Raw genomic sequence first — 18,720 nt, forward strand, 5'->3', positions numbered from 1 at the left:
CGGGGGTTTAACGGTTCAGGCTGTACAAGGGATCCTCCTGCCGTGTCTTGTTTCCACGTCCTTGTATCGCTCTAATCTGCGTTTGCACTTATTCAGCCTTTTCTGATTGTTCCTTTTCTTAGAGCAGCTTTCACTGTAATGCTGACGAAATGCACCCTTTCTTAGGCTAAACTAGGATGTTTTCAAGGTAAAAAAATGAATTCTGCAAATTAAATCATATTTGTTCTCTGGTCTTCAGAAAGACACTTATTCTCCCTCCTGTCTGATTGCTAGGCTGCAGTCTCACTGGGACAGGTAGTGCCCTGACATTTGCATCTCCTGAGGTGGAGTTTATAGGTGGCAGGAAAAGAGAGATTCCTGCGGAAGTCAGTGTCAGGTTGTGCAGGCAGATCGCTCTCACCCTCTCTGTGCTCCTCAGAACCCATCCTCTGGCTGTGCTGCCAGCAGTCGGACTCCTGAGCCTCCCTGCAGAGATGGGGATGCAGAGTATGGGGGAGGTGAGGTCGTTTGACACCACAGGATGTTCGGAGAGCCGGATCTCTTCAGAAGTGAGAGTCTGTAGCGCCATTTCTGATCCTCTATGTTCTGTTTTTTCTGCTGGCTGTGGTTTGTTTGCTTCCTGCTTGCCCAGTGAGCTGAAGTGGAGTAGGCTGCAAAAGGAGTATAGTCCCTGGATCGCCCACAGTAGCCCTGATGTGTCTCTTTCTCTGCGTTGCAGCCCCTTCTCTGTGGATCCCTCCATCGGGACTCTTGGGATTGGTGATGCCGTGCAAGTGACAGTGGAGTTTCACCCGCTGAAGACCGGGGATCATTCCGGTTCCCTGGTAGTTCACTATGACACAGGTAAGTGCTGGGCACTTCGTGGTGCACGCTCTCTGCATCCTTCAGAACAGAGCCCCTTCTAGGCAGAATAACGTTAAACTTGCTTTGCAAACTACTTCTAAAAGTTTTTCTTTCAAAACCTCTGCACGTCTCAGTGCTTAGAAGGGAGCAGTTAAAGGGCAAAGGCTGAGCCTGTTCTGTGTGTCCTGTGTGGCTGTGTGCTGGTCCATCCCTGCTGTCAGCACGGTGTTCTCCCCCCAGCACGCCCCATGACAGTCATCTACCATCATTGCCCGATGTCGCAGCCACCTTAATTCCCTCTCCAGGTGTACCTCCCCTGTCCTTTACCTCGGGGAAAAAGTGACAAATAGTGTCACTTTAAGAGTAGGTGGGAAAAACTCAAGAAAAGGTGTGATGTTAAAAGGCTTCTGTCTGCCTTGATTCAGCAGAGGTATCTCGTGATGCTGATCAAGACACTTCTTCAGTTGCCTGAATGCATTTGGTGTGCATTTTCTCTTGCCTGAAAGAGAGGTTTGTTTTGTCCCTATTCCTGAACTTCATTCCTGGGAAGTGTCATGTCCTCACCTAGGTGCGACTGCGATGCTTTAGCCCAGCAATGAGCATTTTATTGTCTTGAGTTTGTAGAAGTTCTGTAAATTCTCTTATATCTTCCAAATGCTCTTTGCAGCCTTCTGAGTTATCACAGCTTTGTTTAATATTTTTCAGTCAGTGACACATTCACAGAAAATTTATGCTCACTCAGAGAAGCTCATTGGTTTGGGTAACACTTTCTTGACAGAACAACTGACATTTCAGAGAACGACAAAAGGTGCCTCATTTGTATGCGTTTAGGGAACCTATAGGATAAACTTCAGAGGGATAGATCTTTTCCTGGGTTGGATGAGGGCTAACAGGGTGGTGGGGTTTATACCGTGTGAAATGGAAAGTGAAATTGAAGAATCCAGGGCCGGGATCTTCACAGCTTGCTTGGAAAACCTGAGCCTTGTTCTTAACACCCGATCCCTCCATGGGTAATCTTTGCCAAAGTGATTTTCATGGACAGGCCACAGGGACCAAACTATCTGCTGGCTCTGGGATGGGCAACCTCCCCGTAACATGGTGCAGCTGCCTGGGAGATGAAGGCAGGATTTGTTCCTGCCTGTCAGTACGGCGCTGCAGTAATTTTTTAATAAACCACAGACTGAGAAGGAGAGCAAGGAATAATTAAGGGATTATTTCTCACACTTTGCAGCATACAAAGAAGTAAAAGGCTGCTGAGATTAATTGCTGAAGTGAAACCAAAGCATTTATCAATCAGTCTTAAAAGCCGCTTGTTTTAGGCGTAGTGCAGAGCACCAGACCGTGTTACCCAGCCTGGCGGGGAGAGCCCTGGCTGCTTTGTCCTGCGCTGTCAGACTCCCTGCGACTCACATACAAAAAGCAGCTGGGCTGCTCTTTCAGAGCTGCCAACAGACTGTTTCTTATGAAGCGGAGGCACTAAGAGCAAAATATCAGTGTAGGGTGTTGGGAGGCGTTTTCCTTGCTTTACTCTGTGTCTGTATGGACTTGCTCACAAGTGGCAGTAGTTCTCAGTGAATCCCACTGGTTTTAGTGTGACTGATGCAGGATCAGGTGCGTGTTGCCTGGCTTTAATTTTAATTCAAATCTGTCCCTAGCATTGCTTAAGGAGACACGAAGCTCTTCCCTTTGCCTGCTATTTGGCTGATTAGAATTGTGCCTCCTTTACACTGTCCTGGTTAGGAGTGCAGGTGCTGTCCCCTGGACAGGCTGTCCGCGTGGTGGTAATTGTGTTGCTACAAACTTTACAGGTGAGTGTGAAGAAAATGTCTTCGCTGCTAAGAGCATAATGATTTACAGTGAAAATTTGATCTTCACTGCTTTACATGTCCCAGCTCCTCCATTTCCCCCATGTACATGGGTCTGGGTGTGAAAAAGCCCAGCTCATACTCCATCTGGGAACGTAAACGTGTTGGGATGCTGAATCCTTTTCCTTGGCTGAGCAGGCTTACTTCGGTAACGAGGCCACCCATGCAGGGGCTTGGCGGTGTGTTAGTGGTCACTGTACACATGCAGGACACTCATGAAATCCCAGCCCTGGCTGTTTATTGCTGTTTGAGGCTGAACAAGTAATGGTAGCGTGGACGTGCCGGCACCTCTGAACATCTCAGCTACCACGAGGATAAAGCATCTGAGAAAAGCACTGCCTTGTTGTGATAGTCATCTGTGGTTTGGCTTTGGAGAAAGCAACCACCTTTGCAGAGCTCTGCTCTCTTTCCTCTAAGAACCGCCTTTCGACCAAGGGTCTTGTCATCTGTCTTGCAAGGCTGGCATTGCAGTCACTGAGTTCTAGGAACTCGTTTGAAAATGAAATGAAAATCCTATTGATTTAGTCTGTAGACCAAGTCTTTTCCTTCCTCTTTTTTCTCCTTTGTAAATTCACTGATGCATGTGGACAGGCAGCAGGGTTTAACTGAGGTTTAGCCCTTGTTGTGCTGCATTTTCTGTTCCTGAGATCGCTCAGACAAGTTGCTGAGTGTTCTCAATTTGAACTGACTTCAGCCGGAATGGAGGAGGCTCAGTACTTGCCTGAGCAAACTCCCTACCTCGGTACATACTTGACTCGTCCCTGTATTGTGCAGGATACCAGGGTGGGAATACTAAAACCAGTTTCTGGCTTTAATCTTAGTCTTGTGCCAGTGTTTACAGGGGCTCTGGTGCTTCTGTGAGTAGCGTTAAGCTACTGTTGAGCTAAATTCATGGCAACAGACCGTGAGCTTCTGACGCCCACCGCTGTGTGCCACTGCCACTCCAGTCTGCAGCTGTTCATCTTCATGCACTTCTCCGTTCCTTCCACACCAGGAAGATTTATGGTAGCTGCTTACAGGTGCTAAGAGGTGGGGAAATCTTCCGCTTCCTAAGCAACAGCCCCTTTTGAATCCAAAGCTTCTCTGTAGTGCTCTAACTGCTGCAATTCTTTTTTATTTTGTGTTTAGTGCTGGCAGATGGTTAGAAACTGACATTATTCTGTGAGTTTTTAAAGAAGATCTTGTTTCCCGTGTTAGATCCTAAGGTGTAAGCCAGACTGATGCTGTACAAGAGGCTTCTCTAGATTTTCCTTGGGCTATGAGGCATTAAAAAACTTTGCAAGGGGATTTTTCTTTCCGCCTGTCGTAGGTGGTGAGTGCATGTTGTGCTTTTTTTTCCTTCTCTTGTGAGAATTCCCAGCAGTATGGCTGGTTTCTGTCAGACTTTTATGTTCTCGTACATCTGCTTCAAAGGGAGTGGAGGGAGTCGTATATTGTAGGCAAAAAAGGTGTAAATAGGAGTTTGTGCAATTATATGTTGACTTTGCATCTTAACAGTAGCAGCACTGCAACAGACGGAGGGTTGGTAACTAATACTTTATACAGCCGATTGGTTATATGCTCTTATAGTTCAAATCACTTAGATTGATGGGTGAGTCTAGTTGGTCTCCAGAGTGTTTGTCTCTATCAAAACAGGTAATAGGTAACAACTGTTTCCTGTCTTTGTTTCCCCTTTCCTAGAGCTGCTTGTAGTAATGAATTTTTCTCATGCTGTTTTTGGTAAGGTTGTTCTGCTCCTTGCAGAGTATGGCCCCTCTCCAGGGCCTTGTGTTTCAGGAGAGCTGATTTGTCACTTTGAGGGTAGATGAAGGGGAATGAAGTTTGTGCTTCATTTGCTTGAGGTTTCTTTGCACAGCTTTGTAGCTCCACAACTACATAACACCCCTCTGAAGAAAACCCCTGCTCCAGCAACCCATGGAGCTGACTGCGTGAGCACAGACTGGGATGTATGTACTAGGAGGGTGGCTTGGAAGTTAGAAATCTCCTTCTGGCTGTTTTGTTCATCCTCAGGCATGCACAGAAACAGACATCTGCGTGACGCTGCATACCCCATTTTTAGCACGTGAAAGATTTCTGGAAGAATGTGGTTTTCATCTCTCTGCAGGTCATCCTTGACCACAGCTTGTCTACTCTTATCATCAGTGGAAATCACTGACGTGTTCTAAGTGTCATTACCGGTGGAGGTGTTTCAGGACAGAACTGAACATTCATTAGCCTCCTTTCCTTGTGGATCGATCAGCATCTGCTGAGAAGCAGAAGCACAGCTTGAAGGGTGACTGATTTATTAGGTGGTCTATTGAGCATGTCTTTGCCAGGCAATCAGAATGAAAGTTCCTGCACCATTTTCCCCATGGCCAAAAGCAATGTTTCAGCCAGTCGGGTACCCCAGCGTGTCGTTACTGTGGTAGCAATAACGATCAAAAATAGCCCGCGGCATCCTGGGTACGCGGCAGTGGTCTTCCATCCTCTGACGGTTTCATCGTCCTTTTCAAAACATTCTGCAAAGCTCCTTCATGCTGGGCAGGACAAAGCCTCCGTGCTGGCTTCTGGATATTCCTGTGCCGGAGTATTTCATCCTGGAACCAGGCAAACAGTTCTTGCTAAGCACAGTGCAGAGGGGTGCTGGGGAATGCGGTGGGTGCTCGGTCACAGAAGGATGCACAGCGGGAGCCTGACTGCAGGGAGATGGCTCAGCGTGCAGGAGAGCTGTCTGAAGAGCCTGCAGCCTGTCCTGTGGAGCACTGCTGCCTGGTCACTGCTTTCCACCTCCCTTTTCATCCCCATCTGTTGTCTTATGGCTCCTTGCAGGGCCTCTGGGGTAGAGACCCTCTGCTTTCACTGTGCTGCGTGGGCTCAGTGGGTGCTTTGCTGAGGCCGGGGCCACGCTGGGGACTCTGGCCGTTACAGCAACAACTGTGGGCACGGTCATGAGGAGGATGCTCTGAGCTTTGTTGTAGCCTGGGAGTGGTTCTTTAGAGACACCTGTGTTGCCAGCAGCAGTTATTTAGTGGTGAGGTTTATAAAGGAGGTCTGGAGTAAATAACGTGATGGTTTAATGACGTCTGAAGGCAGCTCCTGAACACCGCCTCGGAGAAGCACTTGCAAATGACTGTCGCTGCTCCATGCTTTGCTCTGGGGCTGGAGATACAGGCGTGGGGACGGACAGACGCCTTTCTCAGGCCGGCGGAGACTCGGCGCATCCTGTAGGTGAAGCCATCAGCTTCCCAAGAGCGAAACAGCTCAGAGGAGCGCTCCTGACTCTGATCTGGTGGTAGCTCTGTGGGAGACGCAGCAAAAGGCACATGGTGGGGCGGCTGGATCAGGCTGTAGGTGACTTCTCCAGCTTTCCAGAGATCGCTCGGCCTGGTGAGGTGACTCGCTTCTCCGGCGGTGAAGTGGTAACGGAGACCTCTGCACGTTGCTTGAAAAACAAGAATATGCCGGCAGTGGAGGCAGCTGGGTATGATAGCAGGAGCAAAAGAATTACTTCTCATAGGTCGATATGGGGGTACAGTCACATCCTTTTGAGTGAAGAGCTCTCCTTTCATTGCTTGCTTGTATTTTCAGTGAAAAAGCAGCAGCAGGAAGGCACTGTCTTCTGACAGACTGGGCAAATGAAATTACACTTGCTTTCCATGCTACCTAAATATTCCAAATGTGACTGTCATTCACTCCTAAAAGATTTACAATCCAAATTCAGAGAGAGAATCTCAGAGAGAAACCCAGGGATAGAGGAGGAATATGTCGTGGTGAAGACAAAATGCATCAGGGTGCTGTTTTGTTTCTCTTCAGTCTAATCGATCTGGCTACCAGCTTCCTAATGTTTAGAGCAGTATCAATGAAGGAAAGTACCAGCTCTTGGATACTAGGAACGTGTTCTTCATCAAACCTGAAATTTGTTTCGAAATCTTGTTCAAGGGCTTGCTCATCTATCCTTTCTGTTTAAGATCAGTTTGTACTGCTCTGAAAATTACTCCCTCTTGTACCAGGATGCTTGTGTAGTATTAGAAGAATTCAGAAAGATGCTTTAGCTCTTCTGTAAATTCTCTCTTTGTCTGTTTTCCTGCACAACAGGAGTCCCACAGATCTCTCACTTCAAGATAGTGAAAAGTTATCGTGGTGTGCTGATACCTGTGTCTGTAGCCATGTGGATGGATGCTGGGATAAAACACAGAGGTGTTTCTGCTGTGTCAAAGAGCACCACTCAGGAGTGCACAACCTGAAGCATCTGTTCTGCTGCTCTGTAAAAAGTCTAGCGTTTAATTTCAAGTTCAGGCATTGCTTTGTTCAGGTTGCAGAGTGAAAGCTGTGTCCTGCCACCTGTAGGAAATGTATCAGAAGCATGTAAGAATGAGAGAGTTGACAGTCTGCAATAAGATCACGTTGTGTAAGTAATGATAGGGCGGACACATCTAGATTCAGTAAATGCGCTTTCATGGCAGCCAAGCATCCCAAACCACACGCCATGGACACTGCCCTGCCAAGTGAAATGCCTAGTGCTATGTCGCTGTTACAGTACAGAGGCGTTTATTGAAAAACAGCCAAGAGTCTTAAATGAAACGTCACATCTGATTTGACACCCAAGACATGAAGCCTGCAGCCACCCGTAGCCAACCCTGGCCGGTCCGCTCTCCGTGTCGGCTCATGGGCCTGGCAGACAGATCCGTGGCTTCCTCCTGACTCGCTGGCAGCTGTGCGCACTCTCCTGGACCCGGCGATTTGTGGGTGTCTGTATTCAGCACGATGCCAAATGCTCTCTGTGGTAGAAGGTGCTCCGGCAAACCCTCCAGCCTTCAGAAGAGTCCTCAGTGCCTGCAGCCAGGAGCGCAAGGGTGACTGCATCCCCAGCAACTCCCCGCGAGAGCAGCAGTAGGGGATGTTTAGCAAATTGTGTAGAAACAGGCAGTGCGTATGCTTTCTCCCTCGCGGGCTCTGGAGTTAGCATTTTTCTGTGCTGGAGGCTTTATTCTCATCTCTGTTGAATAGCTTCTGATGCCTTTATCTTCTAAGAATTTGTCCGGTTTCTCCCTGGATTTGCAGCTGTTAGCCTCTACAGCCTCCTGTGGCAGTGTGTTCCAAAGGAAGGAATACTCCCTGGAAAAGGACTGCCACTTTTGTGTAATTTCTGTCTAATAACATTATTTCAGGCCCTCAGGTTCCTGTTTTATGACAAATAGGGACAATTTTTTCCTTATTCACATTTCCCAGGCCATCCATGCTTTTACAAACCTCTCCCATCTATTGCCCGTATGATTTCTAGGATGAGGAGTCGTAGTCAATCTTCTTATAAAAGCTGCTTCATACTTTAAATTGTTCTTTCTGTCCTTCTCTATTTAGCTTGAGATGCTTCAGCTTGTTTTTTTGAGATCAGAACTATACCCAGTATTTTGAGACGCACGTGGCCATGGGTTTAGGCAGGGAGACGATGATAATTTTCATGGTGTTTATTTTGCAGTAGTTTGTCATCTTGATCGTTGTAGAGCGCTGGCTCGTGTTTCCATAAACCCAGGCTCGAGGCACTGTGCATGTCTCCCATTTCTTGGCTCCTTTGCTTGCCAATATATGCCAAGGATTCAGTGGAGGGAGAGGCAGTGCTCATAAAGCATACCCGCCTCTGTAACTCTCCTGAACATCAGTCATTTCTGTATGCCAAGTTGTCCATTATAGAAAGCAGATTGTCAAGTCACTGTAAACATTGCTGCTGTCCTTGCAGCATAACTCTCTGACCACAAATCCCTACCACTCCATACTCCCTTAAGAGCGGAGAAATTGAGGCTATACAGGCATGAAGGCTGGGTTCTCTGTGTGTGGAGATGAGTGAATGACTCTGGAGAACTAGTGTTTTAAGGGTGAGTCAATCCCCAGTGCCCCCCCAAAAGAGGGGGCTCCTTTTTTTTTTTTTTTTTTTTTTTTCCCCCTGGAATGAGTGTGATTCTGCTGTGTTGTGTCTGGCTTAGGATTTCAGGAGTGCACCCAGCACAGATCCAGTGCTCTCCCTGTGTTGTTGCACAGTAGCGCTTTAAAGGCAGGTCCGTTGGCTGGCTGCCTTGCTGTGACCTGTGCAGGGAGGAGGAGGCTCTGCCTTTGCAGAGGGATGCTCTCCAGGCTACGGCCAGGCTGCTGCACTTGTCCGTTGGGGCTGGCTCTGAGGCTTTAAGCGCCACTCCACAGAAATGCCGTTTCTAGAGAGCATGTCTGATGTTTGCTGTTTGCTGAGTCTCACCTGGGAAACACTTGCCTGCAAGAGGAAGAGTGAGCTCGGTACTGAAGTTTGATCTCAGTTGACTGCCAGGAGTTACTTGGCTGGGAAGAAGGAAGGTTTGAAAACTCTGGAAAGGAGGGAGCCTTTGGTGGGAGTCTGTTTGGGAGGGTGACGTGCTGGCAGGTCCTCCAGCAAGGCCCCAGTCGTTGGTCAGTTGATGTGCACAGCCAGGGACACTCTCCTCTTCAGCGGGCTCTGAGGTGGAAAGCAAAGATGCCCTCGCTCTGGTCGTTGAACGGCTTGGGAAGACGCAGTGTAGACTTGCAGACTCGGGCATAAGCAGCAGGGTCCCGGCTGAGGAAATGGGCTTGCAGGGCTGTAATGGGCAGGTCGGGGTGGGCCGTGCCCCACCAGTCTCTTCTTGACACGTGTTCACAAACCCACAGCAAGTGAGGGCGCTGCTTCTGCAACACAGTGAAGCTCTCTATTCTGTGTCCCATCCTGCCCTGGGCTGTCACTTGTTCCTCTGAATCTCCCTTTCCTGCCTGCGTGCCCCCAGGCATCTTTGGGTGTCAGCAACAAGGGATCAGGAGAGACACAACGCTGGGCAAGCCCTGACTGAGGTGGGACTCCTCGGAGTCACCTGAACGACTTGGATGCAGAATTCTCTATGACTCGAGTGGGATGGCAACCCAAAGGCCACCTGGGCACATCGGAAAAATCTCACTGTAAATACTGTCACCTTGGGGATAGATCTCTACAAATGCACCCAGAAATAAGGTGCTGACGGTGGTGCCATCCTCATTCTGTACACGGGCAGCTGTCAGGATGTGATGAATGTGCTGATCTGTGGAACTGCCAATACAGCTAAAAGCTGTAAGAGTTTATTCTGTTACTGGTGGTTTGCTTTGTTCCTTGTACTTCCATCAGCAAGTGAGATGAGCGAAGACTCCCCTGTGCTTTTTTCCAGGTGAAGATACTCACACAAGCCTCTCTGGAGCAGCTGTAGATGTCAACATCGGTCTGGCCAGGAGCTCCCTGACAGTTGAGAAGACTTACCTCACACTGTCAAACCACAGATCTGTAGTCATCCACAATCGGAGTGAAATCAAGGTCCACTTCCAGTGGAAGGCTTTTTCAACTCAGGAAGAGGAGGATCATCAGAGGCTGAGGTTCGTTTGAAAGATTCATTTCAGTAAGATACACTGCCCAAGGGTAAAACTAACATGTGGCCTCAAGAGGTGTGGTGCATTGAATGGTTTAGGGCAAGTAAACCATCTATGCCATCAGGTTAGGTGTCCCTGGGCTTTAGGGTAATGGAGCTCAGTGCCTCGCGTTCCAGCTCCATCCATAGTCCAGCTGAGGATGGTGTTTTGTGGAGGAAAGGTTGATTGCAGTGACTGGATTCCCTCAGAGAGCAAATTTGCATTTTAGGGAGCCCCAAACCACTGATATCCAGAGACCCCTGGGTTATGGGGCGTCCATGAGGCTGAGGAAAGTGTCAGCACTCGTTCCCTGGGACTGCACTGAGTAGCAGCACTTAACATAGCTGCAGGTAGCATAACTGTTGTGATATTCACTGCAGCTTCTTCCACTCCAGCTTTGATAAGGTGGCAGGCTCCTTCTCCAGGAATGTGCAGGGTCAGGTGCTGTGTTGGCCCAGCAAGTTGAGGCCGTCCTGCTGTAGGATGTTGAATTGCCTTGCACTGTCCCGGTTTCCAGCACAACGAGGTATTTCTACCCTTCCTCAGAGACTGGGGAGAATTTGGAGGTGAAGGGTTCCGCAGGGAAGGTAGGGCAGCACGGGACAGAGCGCGTTTGGGCTGCAGCAGCCTGTGTCTTCATGGTGCTGAGAGATGGGGCAGGTTCTTCCAAGGGTGTCTGTGGTGAAGCTTTGACATTCCCCTTTCAGGCAGCAGAGACACACTTATAGCCCGGGGGGATGAATTGGAAATGACACTTAAAAGTTTGGGTGATTAAGGGAATCCTTGTGGGACTTTCCAGACTTGCATGGATGTAGGTGTGTAGGAGTTAGCTCACAGCTGATCAGGAAAGTGCCTTAAACTGGAGCACTTTCTAAGGGCTTCTGAGCCAATAAAGTTCAACATAATTAGGTCAGAAATGCCTTGAAGGCCAAAACTAGTTTTCCACTGTTCTCTATTTTTAATTACACAGTGTGTGCCTTCCATGCAAGCTGAATGTGTTGAAAGAAAACCTCATTGCCTTATCTGGGTACTTGCCTGGACCATTCCTTTACCGCTCTCTCCTCACCTGCCTGTCTCAGATTGGACCCTGAGTGATCCTCTTTCCCCTCAGAAGCAACCGGGCTTCCCCACAGTTCACTTCAACCTGATTCATTTCCAATTACATTTGATCTCATGCCAGTTTATGTCCTGAGTCTGACCAGGACGTTCTGTTCTTCCTCCTTGCAATCCCAGGGATGGTCATAGCTCCAAGGCCACTGTCCTGCTGCCAGAGAAGCTTTAGAGATCTCAGAGCAGAGAGGACTTTTTCCATGAGAGGAGGCAGTGCAGGACCCTGCTCTGGGCTGTGACCCCAGAAGACCTGGATCCTTAGGTGGTGTATCCAGGGGTTTGCTGTGTCTCCCTCCTGTAGGACTTTCTGGGATGTAATGGTGGAATTATTGTCCGCTGATGGAGGTTGAGCTGGGGGTTGCTCATCGGTGGCGGGAAGCCCTCCTCACGCGCAGGGCTGTAGGTCAGCCGTGGAGAAACATTCCCCACTGCACTCCAGGGGGGGCGAGCCAAAGCAAGTGCTTTTGGTGCTGGTGCCAGCCTTTGCCCCAGGCTCTGTCTGTGTACAGCTAGTAACATCCGTGACCGTATTTCCGTTGGAACTGTATTTGAATTTAGCTGGGTGATGATTGCTATCCTGGTTTTACTACATTGCCTTGATCTGCTGCTACACATGGAGCCTTCCACTCATCCCCTCAGAGTTGTCACCTGCTGGTTCTTCATGGCCGGGGACTGGAGTGTGCAGAGGGGACAGCGATATGCCAGCTAGGAAGCAACTGCTCTGTAGCAGTGCTCCCTTATCTCTTGGTTGTGATCTTTAAACTCTAGAATGATTTCTGCTACAGCTGCCAAGTAAGGGAGAGATGAACTGCGTCATAGCCCTACAGAGATGGCCAAAAAGAGGAAAAAGATAAGGTGGTTCAAGGCCAGACGTAAGGGTTTGGATTCAGAGATGCTGGTCCAGACTTCTTTAGTGGGTGATACCAGGAAAAGTGCCTTCCCCTCTCAGGGCCTCTGTTTCCATGCACATATAGACATTGGTCTCACCGAAGTGATGCAATGCCTGAATTCATTGGTTTGCTTTTACAGTGCTCTGGGATCCTCTGGTGAGAAGTGGTATAGGGCACAGAGAGCACATTTAGCTTGCTTACCCCTGCAGGTCCAAAGGGGAAGGAAAAAGGAGTGATGCCAGTGGCCTGCAGCTGAAACCCAGCTGCGTCTCCCCTTGCCAGTGAAGCCCTGCAGTGGGTGCTCCTTCATCTTGATCTGGCTCCCCCAGGCAGCTCTGTGGTAGGAAAAGCCAGTTGGGGTGGTTGGTGGATTCTCCATCAGTTGTGGCAGAGGCTTTGAGCCAGGAGGCTCTGGAGGGCTGCCGGCTTTCAGAAACCTCTTCTGAGCTTGTAAGCATGGAGTAAACCTGCATGCCGTGGTGGCGGCCAGCAAGTGATAATCTGACCCGTGTGGGACCCCGTGGCTTGGGGTCAGCCCCTCGCTGAGCTGCTGCTGATCCTCCCCGAGCGCTTTGCTGCCCCTGCGCTCACACGAGTCTCTGCAAATATGTTGCTCATTAAATTATCTGCTTGGTTTGTCTCTCCCCCTGGCTGCAGGCTGCAGAGGCGGAAAGGGGGCAAGATGGACCGTTGTCTGAGGGAGTGCAGGGTGGACTCTGCTCTTGGAGAACGCCTTCCCCTTCTCTCCTGCCCCTTCCAGAACCAGCGGGCAAAGGTGCAAGGAGACTCCATGCTTTTCTCCGACGATGTGTTCAGCCTTGAGCCAATGGTAAGCGATAGCTGAGAACCTCCCTTCCTTCTCCTCCCTGGCTGAGGTCACTTGGCAGGTCCCTGTGTCAGCTGGCTTGATGGGCCAAGAGATAACACCAGGTTTCTAGGGAGGCTGCGAGAGCTTGTTGGAAAAAGCATCTCTGTGGGCTCCTGGCAGAGCGAGAGGCTGCCTAAAGCTGAGCTCTGCTGCAAGGGCTATAAATTAAGGGCGCTTGGTAAGTGTCCTTACACTGTTGAGAGCCATCGATAACGATGAGTGAGGGCACAGCTTACACATAGTGTGTGGGGATTAACAAAGGACATTAGAGCGCTCTCAGTTCATATATTGACCTGAGGAATGAAATGGTCCTCTGTGGAAAGGAGGCCAAGTTCAACCCAAGTTTGATCAGAGAGATACCAATCTCTTCATATAATCTGGACGGGTACCACGGCTCAATATCCCTTCCAGTGTCATCTGTGAGCCTGGACACAAGGCTGGCAGGTTTAAACGGACTTCCTGAATTTCATGGCGCATAGGTACAGACATTTTATTGCCTCTTCTGTTTATGCAAGCAAAACCCCATATCCTGCAATCGGCCAGATCCCTGGTTCTGAGTATTTGCATGGTCTGAGATGAAGAATGCCCACTGTCCGAGCAATGTAAAATACCTTTTCATCTTGGAGTAAATCCTAGGATAATCTCAACCTCTTCTTCCTTTTAAAATAGGTAAAACTAATTTTTTTTTTTTTTTTTCAAGGAAGGGGATCATCTCCTCTTCTTAGTTGTTCCTATATCCCATATAAGGCTGAGAGCCACCAATGTTGGCACAGCTGCAGTTTCACACCACTGTAGCTGACAGCAGCAAGATGTGACCAAGAGATTGTGTCGGAGCAGTGGGAATGTTGTAGAGAGAGGGAGCTGATCAGCTGAGCATTAAGACCAGCCTGTGGTGTGTCAGAGCTGATTTTGGAGTGTGCCTCAGGGCTCCTGCTGCTTTACAGTCAGACTGTCTCTACAAGTAGCTTAACCTGCTCTTAAGCTCCTGAATGCTTTGAGGTGAGGTCCAGAAGTCTGGCTGCCCACAGCGCCGAGTCCTGGCGCTCCATGTAGTGACATACGGACATAAAGTGTAGCCTGGCCTCAAGTCTCGAGGGGAAACCTTTCCTGAATGGAATATTACACAGGTTGCTCTAGGACTGACTATAAGTGGGCTACCACATGAGTCTCTCCCCTTCTGTTTTGTCCAGCATTATCAACCTTTTGATTTCCATGAATTCCATTATTGATGGAACAATCAATTTCACATTCACTTTTGCTCATGCCTGTCTTTCCCCATGGCATATGGGTGTCTTTACATCAAATGGTAGTAAGTATTTTCTACTTTTATTAAATGTAGAATCTAAAACTCTACTGCTGCTGGCTTCCACAACCTTCTTTGCGGTGACAGCCCTGTAACTTTTAGCCTGGACAGACACCCTTCGTGCACTGCCATGTAAAATGTGCTGGAGAGGCCCCCCAGAGATGGGACCTTATGTCAGTGGACCGTTAGCTGCCAGTATTTTCAGGTGCTGCAATCTGTAGAAGCTGCAGCAGGTCACTTCAGTCTGTATAGGGTTTACTCGCTGATGGAAATAACAACGGAAAAGAGGAGGTGTGATTTTGGAATTACCATGTGGATGAGAACATTCTGAGCAGTTGCCCAAGCCTGTGGGAAACAAGCTGATATGCAGCTCTGACTTTCTGAGCACATCTCAAATTTGGTTTATTTTTGCATCTACACATGATGTGTCAGCAGGGGCAGATGTGATAGAGGCCCAGGTGGCTCCCAAGGGACAAAGTCCTTGCTGTTTGCTGCATCCTCCCTGCCCCAGCTTGTCTGTAAGTCCCATTGGAGGCCTGTGGGAGCTGACTCCTTGGAAATGGCAACCAGAGGAGAGGGAGGACAAGGACTTACTGCTACACTGACCTTGACAAGTCCTCACTGTCCTGTCCTTGCCTGGTAGTGACTCCTCAGTGCCACGTGTGAACTCTGGGCTGATGGAGGTGGTCGACAGCATGTCCAGGTTACGAAGGTGCTACTGTTGATCCAGAGGTTGGACCAGGAGGTGACAGTGGTGTTTGTTGCTGCAAACCTGCACCTCAGCTGGGGAACCAAGCTGGTCCCCATCCACATGAGAAGCTACTGCAGAGCACTTTGGTTTTTGGCGGAAGGCACCATCTCCAGTGGAGCTGTGGTCCATCCCACAGTTCCCTGTGGGCTCTGTTATTTATGGAAAGAGGCAGATGTTAGCTGTGGCACTGCCTTTCTCCTAAGTGCCCTGAGCTGAGAGGATGCACTTTGAGTGTCATTTTAGTACTTCTGTTGCCAGCTCTGTCTTTTTTTTCTTTGACTACTTTGAGTGTGATTTCCTTCCATGGATTGCCTTCCCCCTCTGCAAAGCAAAGCAGGTGATTTGACCAGCAGTTGGTGGTGCCTGGCTTTTCAAGACCAGCTTTTTCTGACTCCGATGGGTGGAGATCTAGCAGATCCTCATTATTTAGGGGCTGAGGGAGGAGAGATAGGATCTGCCATGTATTTACGGTTGGGCTCTTGCAGAGAGATCACTTGTGTAGCTGTGAGTCCCGGTGTGCCATCCCCTCCTGTATCACCGTGCTTTATGCTGTAGCAAAGCCAGGGTAGGACAGCAGGAGTGGTGGTGCTGTACCATCGTACATCCACCGTCTGTATTTTATGCCACCTGCCAGTTGCAGCCTGTCTGAGGCCAGAAGTGTTTCAGCCAGAAGTGTTGCAATACCATGTTCACAGCACTGCATAGTTTTACATCTGTCCTGGTTACCATCCACGGTGGCTCTCCATGCTCTGACTCCGCTGCCATCCTATAGAGAACACGTCGCCCAGGCACGGGGCTCGCTCCTGAGGTGCCCCGAGGCTCGGACGCGTGTAGCAGTAGCCTGCAAGGGTGGGTAATGAAGCATTTCCTTCCAAGCAGCAGTTCTTTTTTCCCCTGTGGGGTCGCAGGAATGCAAGGAACCTCTTCAACAGCCCATTTTAATTTCCCAGGAGAAATAACTCACAGTATTTTCTGTGAGTTATTTCACAGTTCTTCCCTCTGTTCTGTTGACTCTGAGCAGGCTGTGCCTTAGGGAATTCTTTGCAGCTGCAGCCCAATAACTCCCCATGTCATAGCTCTTCAATTGTTGTGGGGGCTGTCCTTTGAGCTATAAGGGCTAATTCGATGGGAAGTATTATAGTTACTTAATATTTATGCTGCAGGAGTGCCAGAGGCTCCACTCCGTTCAAGGCTCTTCTGGACAAAGCAGCGAGGATACCCAGCAGCATGCAGAATCAAAGCCTCGCTTTGCTGATAGAAAAAGAACTCTGTTCGTCTCCTTCTATAAGCTGATATTTTCCTTCCTTTGTCGAGTGTTATTACAGTTGTCAGAGGTGCCTCTATTTATGTCAAAAAACACACAAGGTACATTGGTAATGCTAGGGGTTCAGGGGATGTAAGTGGTGTCTCACGTGCAAGAAGTGAGAGCCTTTAGAACCCAGGCATGCCTCCGAAACTGTGCGACAAGGCTCCCTGGGACTGAGCGCCAGTGCCAGGACTCTCTGGGCGAGAAGCAGAGAGAGAAGACCCCGAGGAAGCAGCAGAGAGCTGCAGACACACTGGTAGCATGGCCCAGACTTAAATCCCTGAGCAAGAGCATGACACGGAAAAGAGCCTGTTGGTTGAAAGAGGTGTGGAGCTGTAAGCAAATCCCATCTCTTCTTCTCTGAGCCTGTGTTCAGGGACACAGGAGCGTGTGCACCTCGCAGAGAGAAACAGGGTGCATCTGTCTCTCAACTCCTTTCCCAGATCATCCGTCAGCTGGAGGAGCCTGCGTGCTGGCTGGCTGCTCACGGCTCGGGGCAGAAGCAGCCACCAGCGGGCAGGAGCCTGTTCTTCTTCTATCCCCAGGCAGGAGGGCTCGTTCTGCTTGGTGCTGCGTGCCCCACTCACCGCAGTACGTTAAATACTTAGGGGCATGTACAGGTGAAGGCTATAAGAGGCAGCACCTTTGTAACTAAGAATGGGAAATTCTCTTTGATTTGTTAAATCTCTCCTGACCTGAGTAAAAGTCGTCATGTAGCCATAGTGCTACAGAGATACATGGGAAGGTTTGGAGGCGAGAGGGACCTTTTTCTTAAACTGGCTGGCATCTCTGGAGAAATCCTACTGGATTCACTGGAGCGTGAGCCAGTTTGGTGGCTTCATTATAGCCCTAATTTAACAAAATGCCTCTACCAGATGCCAGTAAAGGTAAGAGACTTAGAAAGTTCTTTTGAAGCTGCTTCCAAACCCCCCTAAATTTTGTTGGTAAGTGTTGCTTGTTCCCTGCTCTTCATTGATGCTCTAAATAAAGGCTATAGAGCTGTGGTTGAAAACAAGAAATGTGACATTTGAAGCTAAGTGGTTTGCTGTCTCCTTCTGTTTCAGGAGGGAGATATCTGGCCAAATTCTTCAGCTGAAGTTAACGTGATCTTTAGACCCCGAGAAGCCAGAGTCTATCAACAAACAGTCTACTGTGACATCTCAGGTACGGCTCCTTTCTCCTGCTTCTGTTCCCCACCGTGGAGGCGCAAGAGTCTTGCAGCCCCCTCGGTTCTTGTCTAGTTGGTAGGAAGGGTCAGTGGTCAGCAGGGTGCTGGCACGTGCCCACTGCCCCTGCGGTTTCCAGGTGGTCTCCTGTCCAAGGCCAGCCCTCAGGATGTGTGGCTACAAGCCTGGATCACTGATCCCAGAACAACCAAGGCAGTGAAGGGATAAGTTCTCATGCCGTGGGTTTGCCAGCATTTGCTCTGCTGCCAGGTACCTGTAGAGGCCAAAGAGCTCCAGAGCTAAACAGCTTCAGTGGGCGAGCACCACATCCCCGTAGAGCATTGCCTCCAGGAGGAGTCTTTATTACACGGATGCATCATCAGACTCCTGAGGCGGTAGGAGCTGAGTTACAAATGTGCTTCCAGAGCCTGGATCCCCTCTCACTACCCCGACACTGTGACCCGCCGCTGCGTTATTCCTGCTGAGATCCCAGTGCTCGCTCCACAGCACCAGGGGTGGGTTTGGGACTGAGGACAAGGCTGTAGCCCCTCCATGCCGTTGGCCTGTGTGCTCGGGGACGTGTTCCGGTGGGAGCGTCCCAGGGCCACAGCCCAGCTGTAGCCAGGCCTTGGGCAAAGGCTGGATGCTCCTGGAAGCCGCAGCGAGCAGGAGGACATACTCTCTCTTTTACCCTCTCAGCTCTCCTGAATGCTGCCTGCAGTTGAGTCTGCTCCTCCTCCTTTGGGAAAAGCCCGCTCTGCGGTTCACCTGGAAGGAGGAAGAGCAACATTTCTGGGATTTCCTAAAGTTTTAAGTTCAGCGTAGGGGTAGAAGAAAGGATGGTTTCCAGAGACCACCTGGAGAGGGTGAGGGCCTGCTGCAGAAGGGGAAGAACCGCCACTGATTTTTTGATTGCAGTGGCCAGGGAGTGTGTGTCTCAGCATGATCATGGACAAAAGCTTGTCACTTGGAAATCTTTGCCATTACCTAAGAGCTTTGATTATTTAGACCTAGAGTTTTTAATGAAAATTAAGCCACATGTGATGCAAGGTGATCTTCTGACAGGTAGCACCCAGTACCGCCTCTCTTATGGTGTCTGGGAAATAGAAATACACAGCCTTCCAATTAATGCCTGAGCTGTGCAACCTGTCATGTCTGCTGTCAGCTGGGCTTTGTCTGGATCCACTTAAAAAATGCTGAATTCGACAAAA

General features: G+C 49.4%; 1 protein-coding gene across 1 annotated transcript in view; it reads left to right on the forward strand.

The window, feature by feature from the left end:
• LOC141955380 (hydrocephalus-inducing protein homolog) overlaps positions 1–18,720 on the forward strand; it is a gene marked incomplete at its 3' end in the record, with an annotated part of 75,998 nt that overhangs the window by 21,999 nt on the left and 35,279 nt on the right. The window contains exons 7-10 of the mRNA XM_074895213.1: positions 719–843; positions 9,881–10,082; positions 12,773–12,944; positions 17,408–17,507. Coding sequence (XP_074751314.1) covers positions 719–843; positions 9,881–10,082; positions 12,773–12,944; positions 17,408–17,507 — 599 coding nt within the window. The remainder of the gene's footprint in view (positions 1–718; positions 844–9,880; positions 10,083–12,772; positions 12,945–17,407; positions 17,508–18,720) is intronic.

This window comes from Athene noctua, unplaced genomic scaffold (assembly GCF_965140245.1).
Source record: "Athene noctua unplaced genomic scaffold, bAthNoc1.hap1.1 HAP1_HAP1_scaffold_194, whole genome shotgun sequence".
NCBI lineage: Eukaryota > Metazoa > Chordata > Aves > Strigiformes > Strigidae > Athene > Athene noctua.